This window comes from Poromitra crassiceps, assembly GCF_964638095.1.
Source record: "Poromitra crassiceps genome assembly, chromosome: 7".
Taxonomy (NCBI): domain Eukaryota; kingdom Metazoa; phylum Chordata; class Actinopteri; order Beryciformes; family Melamphaidae; genus Poromitra; species Poromitra crassiceps.
Genome location: NC_139628.1, coordinates 58,369,976 through 58,383,649, shown reverse-complemented (window position 1 = coordinate 58,383,649; position 13,674 = coordinate 58,369,976). Strand labels below are relative to the sequence as shown.

Genomic DNA, 13,674 nt, shown 5'->3' with positions numbered 1-13,674 from the left:
CAGAGGCAATATAGATAGCTTATATATATATATATATATATATATATATATATATATATATATATATATATATATATATATATATAGCTTATATATCTATATATATCTATATATATAAATATATATATATATATATAGATAGCTTATATATATATATATATTGTGGCGACCCAGAGTTTGACATGTCGGTGGCGATTACGACGTTACGTGAAGGCAGCGGACCAGCCAGTGTGTAGGGGACTTCCGGTCTCGGGTGGGGAGCGAGTCTGGGAATACGAGGAAGCGGACAGGACGTGTGTGTAGCTAGGAGCTGTGTGTGTACCGTAAATTCCGGACTATAAGACGCACCGGTCTATAAGCCGCACCTTCAAAGGTGACTATTTTTTTCTTCTATAAGCCGCACCGGTCTATAAGTCGCGGGTGTTTTGATGTTTAATTACCATATTTAAGGCTTCGTGCACAGAGGGGATTGTCGGGAAAGAGAGGCTGTTTGGGGAAGCTCCCATTTATTAACATTTCAACAAAACAAAAGTCAGGTCACTAATCCCCAGACAAAATCACACATTGTGGTATTTTTTGTTTTTTTTACAGTGCACACAGTGTCCGCGGTGTGGTGAAAAGAGGGCAAGAGAGGAAATTAAAACAGAAGTGGATTTATAGTTAGAAAGAGTGCTAAAGAAGAGAGAATTCCGTTTTTTATTTTTTTATTTTAGTTACTCACAGTACTATTGACCAGTCCAACTCAAAAGATATTCGGCAGTTTCACTTTGAGCTCTTGTTCCGCCGCTGGGCACACAGTGTCCGCGGTGTGGTGAAAAGAGGGCAAGAGAGGAAATTAAAACAGAAGTGGATTTATAGTTAGAAAGAGTGCTAAAGATAGTCCGGTCTGGTTATGACGAGTCTCGCTGGGTACAGTACGCCAAAGCGATATCCATTGACTCGATGATGCTGTTGTATGTTGCACCAACGCGGAGAGGTCCTGCCGACGAAAAAGCGCGTACCCTCCCAGGTGAGGGGCTTCTTCCCCGCAGCCTGGAGGATGAGTTGACGGTCGGGCCAGCGGAGTAGGCAGATGAAGATGGCCCTCGGTGGCAGGCCGGGGTCTGGACGTGGCCGAGGCGCCCGGTGTGCCCTGTCCACCTCTGGTGGTTTCTCGCCTTCCTTCAGGTCCAGGATGTAACACAGGATTTTGCCACGATTTTGTTCACGGTTGCCTTAGTTTCTTTAGTGAGTGAGTGGATGGACTTCTGCACGTTTTCAAACTTGTTTTCAAGCTGCTCAAAACCTCTGAGCGATGTCGGACTTAATCGATAGTGTTTCACGGAGTAAAAGTTTAGCCCAAGCGTGTATCTCCAGCCTCCAGCAGGTGAGTCATTTCCTCATTCATGGCGTGATTGCTTCGTCTTTTTCTTTCTGCTTACCTGTGTTGTGTTATGTTATGTTATGTTATGTTGTTAAAAGAGGGCAAGAGAGGAAATTAAAACAGAAGTGGATTTATAGTTAGAAAGAGTGCTAAAAAAGAGAGATTTTTTTTTTTTTTTTGGAAAAAATCCATAGATAAGACGCACCGTTATATAAGCCACAGGGGGCAAAAAAGGCCAAAAAACGGGAAAAAAGCCGCGGCTTATAGTCCGGAATTTACGGTAGCTAGAAGCTATGAGTGTGAACCAGGAATAAAGACTGTACCAAGTATTGCCTCTTCTCCTCCTCACTTAATGATCCCGGGAGCGGATTATTACAATATATATATATATATATATATATATATATAGATAGCTTATATATATATAATATAAGCTGCTGAAATCTGTATGATCCTAATCAATAATACGCCATGATTGATTATTTGGCCAGCAGCAGCAGCAGCAACCTCGCCTTTCATCTGCAAAACCAGCAGCCATATTTCCTCTTTGCTTCATGCGGGACGGATCATGAGTGGAGTTTAGAGTTCCAGGGTGTTAAACAAGATGGAGGATGCAGACGGAGTGATGACTTCAGGGCCACAAAGCTCCGTCTCACTGACAGTGAGGGAACGCTTCAGCTTCCTGCGCCGAGGCTGATACGCATTTAATGTCTCTAATCTGTGTCTGCTGAGGCTGCCGACCGGCGACCCGATGAGCCGAGAAGACGATTTACTAACACACAGGACACGATGCAATTATCTCTCGTGCTATTAAACTCCACTGAGCATTTACGCAGAGACCAGGGCTTGAATAGCTGCAATCCCATCTCAAACTTTTTGCTGTGATCAGACCAACAGTAGACTGAATATTCTTATGTATGATCTAGGGCTGAAATTAACAATTATTTTCATTATCCATTCATCTATTTTTTTTTAACTAATCTCATTAATTGATTGATTGATTGATTGAGTCTATAAAATGTCAAAAATAATGACAAATTCTATAAGAAGTCACCAGAGCCTAAAGTGACATTCTAAAACTGGTTATAGTTGCTAAAACCCCCCAAAGTATTAATTTTATAATATGAAAAATCCAAGCAAATGGAACCATTTGTGAAGCCGTAACCTGCAAATGTTTGGTATTTTCTACTTGATAAATGACTACTAAATTATTATCGATGATCAAAATTACAATCGTTTGCCATCTTTTGATTTTGAATATGAATGTTAGTCATTTCCCACCTTTCAACCGGGAGAAAAGTCTATTTTGGTGCCATTTTCTGTTGCCTCACATTTGTCAGAGAGCCTGGTATTTGTCAGAGCGTTAAGGTGGTTCTTACCTCAGGGATGCCTGAGCCACAGGCGTAGGGGGCGAACACCTTGACCAGACAGACGGCGAGGAAAGCGAAGGACAGCGCCCAGTAGATGTACATGAAGTAGTTCATGATGTATGAGCCAGGGCCCTGCAGAGAGGAGGACGAGGAGGAGACCAGGATGAGGAAGAGCAGGGAACTGTCAACACCTTCAAACCCACTGCCACCAAAACAGCTGTGCAACCATCTGTGAGCAGCATGTGTGTGTGTGTGTGTGTGTGTGTGTGTGTGTGTGTTCCTTAGGGCTGTAGCGCTGATCTGATTGGAAGCTGGAAGACCTGACTAGCTGAAAACAGATTTGAGGGTCAAAATCATGCAAATCCATTTCACTGTTAGCGTTTCTTTATTTTGTGTCTTTTTTCTCTCCATCAGTGTCAACTACACTACACACTACACACACTAAACACTACACAGACACTACACTAGAGCTGTCGCGATTCCTCGAGTACCTCGAATAACTCGAATAATTAAATTGATCGAGGCCAAAATGATTCGCCTCGACACGGCATTTAGAGAGACTGTTTCTCACGGACGCTTACTGGTGTGGCACAGCGCTCTTCCTGTGTAAACACGTGAGGACACAGACAGACCAGAGAGCAGCTATAGCGACTAGCGAGCGGACCCCGCAAAATGGAAAGAGGCGACGGAGAAAGCAGACAGGAGGAGCCGGGAAGGGAAGAACCAGGGCCGAAAAAGCGACCGAAACTGTCTAAAGTGTGGGATCATTTCACGCTGAAAAAGGACACGAACTCAGTGGTGTGCAAGTACTGTAACGATACTTTCATATCACAACAGTACCTCGTCAATGCTTCAGCACCTGAACCGTAAACATCCAGTCTACGCATCCACCAACGCATCTACGTCGAGCGGAGCAAGGTAACGTAACGTTAACTATACACAACGCTAATGTAAATGTATGCTAATGATTGCTACTTGATATTAAGACTAGTAGTAGTTGTGCTGCTGGCTTGCCACGTTGCCAATATGACTATTAGTAACTGCATTCACGCTGCATTTTTGTGATGTGGCTTGCCGTTTTCTGTGAGAAATACAAAGCTCAACCTAACGTTAACCTAACGTTAGCGGCTAATTTAACAGCGTTGTGTGTGTGTGTGTGTGTGTGTGTGTGTGTGTGTGTGTGTGTGATCACACTAGCCTGTTGGTGTGTGAGAGAGAGTGAGTGTGTGTGTGTGAGAGAGAAAGAGTGTGTGTGTGGAGAATGTACATTTACACACCCTAGACCGGTCGACTCTTCTCATGATGATTGCAAACAACTATTTAATTGGTGCATTTTAGGCTCCAATTATTACACCACCTGACCTGTTATCTTGCTATTCTGATATTTGTGTCAATAATAGGCAACAGGTCTAGGGTGTGTAAATGCGCATTCTCCAGTTTTGTTATGAACTTACCTAATAAATATCAATATTAATTATTATTTCACCTCTTTTTCAGCGGATCACAGCGTACAATGGACAGCTTTATAAGGACGGGTCCATCATGTTCAAGTGAACAAGCAGCTGAGTTCAGCAATAGCATTTTGAATATGATTGTGACAGACATGCGCCCTCTGTCCATGGTGGAAGATAAAGGATTCAGAAAGATGATTTCGAGTTTCAACCCGAACTACACACTTCCCTCAAGGACCTTCTTCACGAATAAGATGGAGAAAAAAGTATGAGGAGGTCAAAGGCAAGTTGATCGAGAGGCTTAAGACGCCAAACATGATGGCACTCACTACTGACATTTGGACAAGTGTAGCGACAGAGGCCTATATGGGGGTGACGTGTCACTTTCTGAGAGAGGATTGGGAAATGGAGTCCCACTGCCTTACAACCATGCCCCTTGAAGAGAGACACACGGGTGCACATATTGCAGAGTGGATTGAAGAGGTTATGTAGGCAGTGAAGGAGAGAGGAAGTGAAGTGGTGAAGGGTTAAAGGAAGTAGGCAGTGAAGGAGAGAGGAAGTGAAGTGGTGAAGGGTTAAAGGAAGTAGGCAGTGAAGGAGAGAGGAAGTGAAGTGGTGAAGGGCTAAAGGAAGTAGGCAGTGAAGGAGAGAGGAAGTGAAGTGGTGAAGGGTTAAAGGAAGTAGGCAGTGAAGGAGAGAGGAAGTGAAGTGGTGAAGGGCTAAAGGAAGTAGGCAGTGAAGGAGAGAGAGTGTTGTGAGGGACTTGGATTTTTTTTTTTTCAATATTTTATATATAAAAAAATCAGCCCTCAAAGTCTTGGGACTTGACTTGGACTTGAGCTGAAGAAGACACTAGTTTAATACACACCAGTATGTGTAGAGACATTTATTTTTATTTATTTTATTTTTTAGGCACTGCTTAGCAAGGCAAGGCCCAGATTACGTCACCTCGCTCAATAATGACAGAAAAAAGAAAAAAAAGCACTGGTTGGGTTCATGTTAAAACTAAAGCAGTAAATATGTGCAATTACCTTGAGTTAATAAATACAGTTTTCTACAATTTAACTTGGTTGTGGTTTCCCCCTTTTTGCATGCAAGTTTGAAAGTGTTCCAATATAAACCACTAATGTGTGTACTCTTCCATTTTCCTTTGTTGTGAAGCTATCATACAGCGACCAGCGTGCTTGTGCACAGTTTACTGACATCACATTACAGGATTTCTGGGTCTTAAAGTTCAAATGTTTCAGTTATCTCCCGCTGCCATTTGGAAGCAGCAATGTGTGAAGTTGCCTCATGCAGCTGTAAGGTAAATGAACGATGTAAACTAGCTAGTAAGCCATTCATTCATATTATTTAACGGTTGCTGTACACTGGAAGAACTCAAACGTCAGGTTGAAAAGATGACACTGCCAGTTCTATGCAATTTAAAAATAAAAATGTTGTTTTTTCTAAGAAAGAAACTAATGTAGTTGTTTATTTGAAGAGATTTATCTTATTTTTTGGTGTATAGTTACGATAAGCCTTTGAAAACACAAAAAAGGGTTCTTATCCGATTACTCGATTAATCGATGGATTATTCGGTAGAATACTCGATTACTAAAAGAATCGATAGTTGCAGCTCTACACTACACTACACACTACACACACTAAACACTACACAGACACTACACACAACCAGCCCTGTCCCTGTGAATGTGGTTGTAGCTCCTGATGTGTTCGTATGAGAAAATTGACTTGACGCCTCAAAGCAACAACGTAGAGCTTCTCTGTAGATGTTTCCTGTAGACTTTGGATGCTCCTCATTATTCACAGCTTCTTCACATTTAGGTTTGAGTTCTATTTGCTTGATAATATGAGGACTAATAACCTCTATCTTTTGGTAGAACAGTAGATGTTCAGGGCTAGGGTCAGGGGGCAGTGAGAGGTTTGTTCATGTTGTGAAGCTACAGAGAAATATCAAACAAAGGTAGATTTAATACATTTGATTTAGTTTAGTTTAGTTTATTAAAGGATCCCCATTAGAAGGACATGAATGCACCTGTAATCTTCCTGGGGTCCTGGACATAGAAAATACAAACATATAATAAAAATAAAATAAAAATAAAAATAGACTCAACATAAGATAAAAAGACAATTAGAATTGACAATTAGATTTCCTCGCTGGTATGCCACCCTTGTAAGGGATTTGCAATCTTTTGAGGAAGAATGCCTTGGTTTGTCCTTCTTCAATGATGTTGTATTGTGATGTACTTCCTGTGCTACCTGGCTAACTAACTATAGGCCGGGGGTTGATATCGAGCGGCTCTCAGAAGGAGAGTCTCACATCCCTGCTGCAGGTGAGCGCGTGAGTGGTTCTACCTCCGCCTCGCCCAGGATGAGCTCCGCCCAGCTCTTCCACTGGGGACACTTGTCCCTCTCGGCGAAGGTGGTCTCGTTGGACGTCCAGCAGCACTGCTCGTGGTTGAACCACATGGCGCTGAGACACACGCCCTCCTTCAGGTCCGTCAACCAATCGGTAGCAATGTCAATCAGGCCAGCCAAAGCACCTGACAGGAAGAGAAGAGCCGGGGGAGCCAATGGGAAAGAGGGGCGAGGAGGTGAAGGAAGGGATGAGCAGAGGAAGCGGAGAAAAGAATAAGTTGCTAGTGATGCTGCCACTCTCTAATGTGTGTCTGTTAGCATTAACACTCTCTAATGTGTGTCTGTTAGCATTAACACTCTCTAATGTGTGTCTGTTAGCATTAACACTCTCTAATGTGTGTCTGTTAGCATTAACACTCTCTAATGTGTGTCTGTTAGCATTAACACTCTCTAATGTGTGTCTGTTAGCATTAACACTCTCTAATGTGTGTCTGTTAGCATGATGCTGCCACTCTCTAATGTGTGTCTGTTAGCATTCAAAACATGCTATTCTGCAATCTTTGCTGTGGTCCCGCATGATCTCTCCCTCAACCAATGCAGTAAAAAGATGATAGCGTTTGGTTCACTTCTGGCTAGAAGACTTGTACTCCTTAAATGGAAAGACAAGTTTCCTCCAACTTTCAATCACTGGGTCAGAGATCTTATGCATCATCTAACCCTAGAAAAAATCTGATACGCTACAAGGGGTTGTGCTCTCAACCTTTATACCATCTGGCAGCCAGTCCTGGACCAGGTAGAGAAAACGGACGCTTCAAGCATTTCAAATGTATAGATTTACCCCCCCCCTCTCTCATATTTATTTTCATTAATCTGTTTTTTTTGTGTGTTTTTTTTCTCTTTTCTTTCTTTTATGTGTCTTTGTGTACTGATATACTGCGATGTATGACATGATGTATGTGGTGTAATAGGCTAGGGGTTCTCGTGGGATGGGTTTTTGTTTAAAACTGTCAAGTGTATTTAAATCTGTATTTTGTATGATATACAGAAAACTAATAAAAAAACTTTGAACAAAAAAACATGCTATTCTTATCATTTGAGAGCCTGTTGATAACACAGTAGACTCTGTTCCTTCCAACAGACAGTCATCATGTCGGCCATTTTACAGCAGCTTCTCTGGTGAAACCATGTTGCTGTAGACAGGATAGCTGCTTGGATTCTGCATTTAGTTTGATTCTTTTGGTATCAATCTAAGTCAGAAGTGTAAATATAATGTGCACGTGTGAGAGTGTGCTTAGGAGACTGAACTCTGTCCTGTGACACACTGCAGGAGAGATAAGGTGTGTGTGTGTGTGTGTGTGTGTGTGTGTGTGTGTGTGTGTGTGTGTGTGTGTGTGCGCACACTGGGCGGGCGCTTGTGTGGTAAAAGAGTGAGAGACCAAGGCAGCAAGAGAGAGAGAAGGTGAGTTGCCTGCGGCCAAGCATGTGAGTGTCACCAGCAGAAGAGATAAGGCAGGTGTGCGTGTGTGTGTGTGTGCGTGTGTGTGTGTGTGTGTGTGTGTGTGCGTGTGTGTGTGTGTGCGCATGTGTGTGTGTGTGTGCACCCGTGCATGTGTGTGTGTTACCTGAGGCCAGGCCTGTGAGCGTGACCACCAGCCAGCCAGACCAAGCATCGTACAGACTCTTGGTGAACTCCCATGCTGACTCCTTCTTCTTACTGTTAATCTGAACACACACACACACACACACGGGCGGGCACGCACACACACACACACACACACACACACACACACACACACACACACACGGGCACGCACACACACACACACGCACACACACACACACACACACACACACACACACACACACAGAAAGACACAAAGCGAAAGGAACATCATCATACAGGAATAACAAGAAATAAAAACCCAGACGCTTTAAGACGTATCAAATTAATTATGTTGAATTCAATGCAAGCGGGTCAATTGTTTGGATCCACTTCCTCCTGATCACCTGATCAGCACCGGTGACTCACTCATCTGCTCACCTGAACAGGACGCTTAATTACCGTACACTATTTCCCTTTTGGCAGGTTTGACCGGTTCATGATAAAACAGTTCAAGATAGCATTCAAAATTTCAAATCATATTCAAATTGTCAGGTGACCTTTCTAGGAATGCTGTGCTACTAAAACCCTTCCTGAAAGCAGGGATCATTGTGTTCATTGTGTCAATATTTGGTGAAGTGACGGCAGAGAAGTTAGCTACCTTCTCTTTTGCTTCATTCTCTCAGGATCATTGAGCAGTTCTCCAGCAGCCACCCTGACTAAAGTGCACCTCAGGTTCTAAAGTGCACCTCAGGTTCTAAAGTGCACCTCAGGTTCTAAAGTGCACCTCAGGTTCTAAAGTGCACCTCAGGTTCTAAAGTGCACCTCAGGTTCTAAAGTGCACCTCACATTCTAAAGTGCACCTCAGGTTCTAAAGTGCACCTCAGGTTCTAAAGCAGGGGTGGGCAACTGTTTTTCATGGGGGGCCACATGAGAAACCCAGATTGTTGCCGGGGGCCGAACAAATATTGTCACGCCGTAACCCATGGATGGGCAACTTTGATGATAGAGAGGGTCACAAAAAAATGTCCTCGCTACCAGTTTTTGCTGAGGGCTGAACGGCGCCAGCGCGAAACATTTTGGGCATTTGAAGCCAGGTTTAGAGGAATAACTCATTTTAAATTAACAGTTGTGATGTCATTATTCAGTCTTAACCACCAATATTTGATCCTTTTCTCACGCACTCCTATGTCACCACCTGCTCTCCCTGCAGGGCTTGAAATTAACTTTTTTCACCACCTGCCAATATGGCTGCTAGATTTTAAAGTTACCAGCCAATTAGAATTTCCACTAGCCGAAATGTTTTTCTTGAAATAAACCAGAATATGAGTGGGTTATTTTAAGCTTAAGTATCAGTAAGTGGCCCGGGATTCTCAAAGCCTGTGTTGAGGGTCACACAAGAACAAAAATGCGCTCTTGAAGCTAAATAAATCCAAAACCAACAAGTTAATTATTTAAATTTCTACTTCAATGTAGAACAGTCATTTCTTACACATGAGATTACTTTTAGCCTTTTAGTCATAAATATTATTGAAATATATTCCATATTCCAGACTGAAATGCTATAACAGAAGAGTATTGGCCAGAATGACATGAACATTTGGACACTTATTCAGCGGGTATCTTGCATGTTGCGTTCAGGTGCACTGTAAAAAAAAAAAAATTTTTTTTTTTTTTTTTTTTTTGGCAATACCATCGCGGGCCACACAGGGGGCGCCGGCGGGCCGCATACGGCCCGCGGGCCGTATGTTGCCCATGTATGTTCTAAAGTGCACCTCAGGTTCTAGAGTGCACCTCAGGTTCTAGAGTGCACCTCAGGTTCTAGAGTGCACCTCAGGTTCTAGAGTGCACCTCAGGTTCTAAAGTGCACCTCAGGTTCTAGAGTGCACCTCAGGTTCTAAAGTGCACCTCAGGTTCTAAAGTGCACCTCAGGTTCTAAAGTGCACCTCAGGTTCTAAAGTGCACCTCAGGTTCTAAAGTACACCTCAGGTTCTAGAGTGCACCTCAGGTTCTAAAGTGCACCTCAGGTTCTAGAGTGCACCTCAGGTTCTAAAGTGCACCTCAGGTTCTAGAGTGCACCTCAGGTTCTAAAGTGCACCTCACGTTCTAAAGTGCACCTCAGGTTCTAAAGTGCACCTCAGGTTCTAAAGTGCACCTCAGGTTCTAAAGTGCACCTCAGGTTCTAGAGTGCACCTCAGGTTCTAAAGTGCACCTCAGGTTCTAAAGTGCACCTCAGGTTCTTAGGATAGAAGAGGATCTCCAAGTGACTGTTGGTTACCTGCCAGAGTGGCTGGTCTAGTAGGGCTGGGTATCACCATGGATGGGAATTGATAAGATTTTAGCGATTCCGATTCCATTTTCGATTCTGCTTATCGATCCGATTCCTTATCGATTCTCTTATCGATTCTCATTGGGCAAGGGGAAAAAAAGAGTACAAACGGGTTTATTAAAATTTAATTTCTTTTATATTATTATTATTATTACTATTATGGATTATTATTCAGCTCTGAGATCAGATTGCTCTTTTCAATCCCATACCAAGCAGGGATCAGTGTGTCTGTTAAACTGGCTTTGTTTGGGGGTTTGTATTTTGGGTTGAGCATCTTTGTCATCGCCCTATAGAAACTATATAGTGGGAATGAATGAAACAGAACTAGTGGTTAGAATGACAACATGCAACTTTGACATTTTACTTTAGCTGGCATGTCAGACAAACTTAGTCACTGCTCGGTGACATTCGTTTACCCTCGCCTGGTTATTTTACTCTTCCCTGCCTGGGTGAATGGAGGGGCTAGAGAGGTGCACAAGAAGTACTCGCTGCAGCCTCTGACCCAGAGCGACTACCAGTCTAACCCTAACCCTACCAGCCTCTGAACCAGTCTGACTCTGAACGTCATCATCCTCTAAATTAAATGGATGGAAATGGAGTATTAGTGAAATCTGGTTTACACAATGAAAAATGGAGGAGTTTACCTTCCATATCAACCTTCCATATTAACAGACGCGCTAACGTTAGCCGCGCTGCTGTTAGTCACGTTATTGTCACTCCGTAGCACATCAAAAACGTGACATTCCTGCAAAATTATTGCATGCTGTGTGGACAAATGTTTCTGCATATTGCTAGTATTTCCCCCCTTTGATGAAATAGAGGTTTTACAAGCATCGCAAGTGGCACTGTGGTCATCTTTTCGCTTCTGCCTAGACGCCATGATGGCTGCGTCGGGTCTAAACAAAACAAGGCTGCGTGCGTGTCGCAGCGTGTGACGTCATCGCGCATGGAATCGATAGTGGAATTGTTGAGGACTTTGGCTAACGATTCCAAGGAATTGATCCACTGGGACCCGGTTCTCAACAAGAACCGGTTCTCGATTCCCATTGATTCCCATCTCGATTCCCATCCCTATCAGTGATGATTCACCACTGATTTCTAGATTCGATACGATATGTTTTCAATACACAAGGTCCCGATTCGATATGATACACAATTTGATATTGATATTTCAATTACATAATTTTTTTGGATATGAAAGAGATGATCAAAGAACTAATGGTGTAAATTGTACAAGGAAGCCTCTAACCTGGTGCATTATTCAAAATATTAATGTTTACAGATGTTTACGAGATCCCGTAAGAACCTAACAAACCACGTGAGTCTAACAGGGTTCAAGCTTCAAGCATCCATGGGAAAAGCCAACATATTAAAAGATCGATATTGGGATTTATGAATCGATACCAGTTCCTTCAAATGAATTTCGATATCGACATATCGATTTTTTCTTTTTACCCAGTCCTGACCTCAACAATCATTTTGTAACTTTTTTCAAAATGGTGGAGATCTAATTTTGCAGGAGGAAACAAATCTCCTGTTACACAGTTCATCTCAGGTGTGTGTGACCTCCTGTCCACCTGTGAACCTGTCCACCTGTGACCACCTGTCCACATGTGAAGACACTGTCTCTGTGCCCCGGGGGGTCGTCCTCACCTTGCGGTGTCTCTCGCGGTCTTTGCACTTCTCGCGGACCCAGTCGATGGTGTGGAAGTCGTCGTAGGTGCCCACACCGGGGATGGGCTCCTCCAGGAAGTCCAGCAGGTGGGTGGAGCTGCTGGCTACCCCGCCCCCGTTAGACATGACGTAGTTAGACGCTGAGGAGAGAGGGAACGGGGAGACAGAGAGAGATGGGGTTATTACAAGTTACAATACAATCACATATTTTTTTTTTATCACAATCAGATACACTTGGATTTGACAAATATGTCAGTTTGCTGACATGAAATGAACGCATGAAGTGTGCAATATTTCTAGTAGCATTTCAATGTTTATTATAGCATTTAAATGTTTTGTCAAATTTTAAGCTATTGAAAAATGAGATGCAGTACAAAATGATTGGTTTTGCCCTTCAGAAATCAGTGCAATACACACCACGCACTGAACATACTACAGTGATGTGATATTTTGGCCACATCGGGCTGCCGTACCCCTGATCCTTATAAATGAGACAGACTCAGCAAGCGATCCATCAGAGTGCTGCCTGCTGCACCAGAGAGACATCTCCTCCATTAGCCTGCCCATCAGAAACATCTCCTCCATTAGCCTGCCCATCAGAAACATCTCCTCCATTAGCCTGCCCATCAGAAACACTGCAGAGCTGAGCTGTGCTGCCCGTGTGTGTGTGTGTGTGTGTGTGTGTGTGTGTGTGTGTGTGTGTGTGTGTGTGTGTGTGTGTGTGTGTGTGTGTGTGTGTGTGTGTGTGTAGAATGGTAGGTGTGTGAGTGAGTAAGCAAACATGTGTTTTGTGTGTGCTTTTACCTTAGCAGTAAATCAATCCGCCCTGATGACTACTTTGCTAGTGAAATGGTTTCAGGGAAATTAAATCCAAGGAAATTCCTGGTGTTATGAGTGACTTATTGCAGCATATTTCACTCTTAATAGCAGTCCTGGTGTGACTGGTTCCTGTGGCACTTTGAGGCTTAGGAAAATCTTCAAAAGGGTGCAGGCTTTCTGAGCTATGATGCAAACCACAGGCTAGAGCACCATGAGAACCTGTAGGTTCCTCCTCCCACCTCTGATGCAAGCAGACGTTTAGAACAAGTATTTTATGAGGATACTCAAGTTTCACGAAGGCTGCTATCAGACACCATCACTGACTGAAGCCAGAAGTCAGAAGATGAGGTTGTTTAGGGATGTTTGTGGCTTCCTCCTTCAAACCCCTTCATCTTAAAGTGTCTCTGCTACAGTAACAAGAACCATGTGGCCGTGCTGTGGTCAAATGTGGCATAGCAAGTAGACTCAACTTTAAGAAGAGGGCAAAATCTAATCAAATCAAATGAAATGAAATGAAATAAAGTTATTGGGAAGCTAAAACAAAAGGCTAAATCACATGCTCACCCTTCACTCTCACCATGACTAATACAGGCTGCCTGTCTGTCCCGTAACACGTCAAGCTAAGAAACTGATGCTTACGGTAAGTTAAGTCAAGTTATCGTTATTGTTCCCATGGGGAAATTCATCCTCTGCATTTGACCCGGGGG

General features: G+C 43.1%; 1 protein-coding gene across 2 annotated transcripts in view; it reads right to left on the bottom strand.

Annotated features, from left to right (window-relative positions):
- The window catches only part of clcn3 (chloride channel 3), a 46,910-nt gene that overhangs the window by 19,364 nt on the left and 13,872 nt on the right, over positions 1 to 13,674 (bottom strand). For both annotated transcript variants that reach the window (XM_083640527.1, XM_083640528.1), the window contains exons 2-5: positions 12,128 to 12,288; positions 8,168 to 8,267; positions 6,543 to 6,730; positions 2,743 to 2,865 (exon numbers count right to left, since the gene is read on the bottom strand). In XM_083640527.1, coding sequence (XP_083496653.1) covers positions 2,743 to 2,865; positions 6,543 to 6,730; positions 8,168 to 8,267; positions 12,128 to 12,288 — 572 coding nt within the window. The remainder of the gene's footprint in view (positions 1 to 2,742; positions 2,866 to 6,542; positions 6,731 to 8,167; positions 8,268 to 12,127; positions 12,289 to 13,674) is intronic.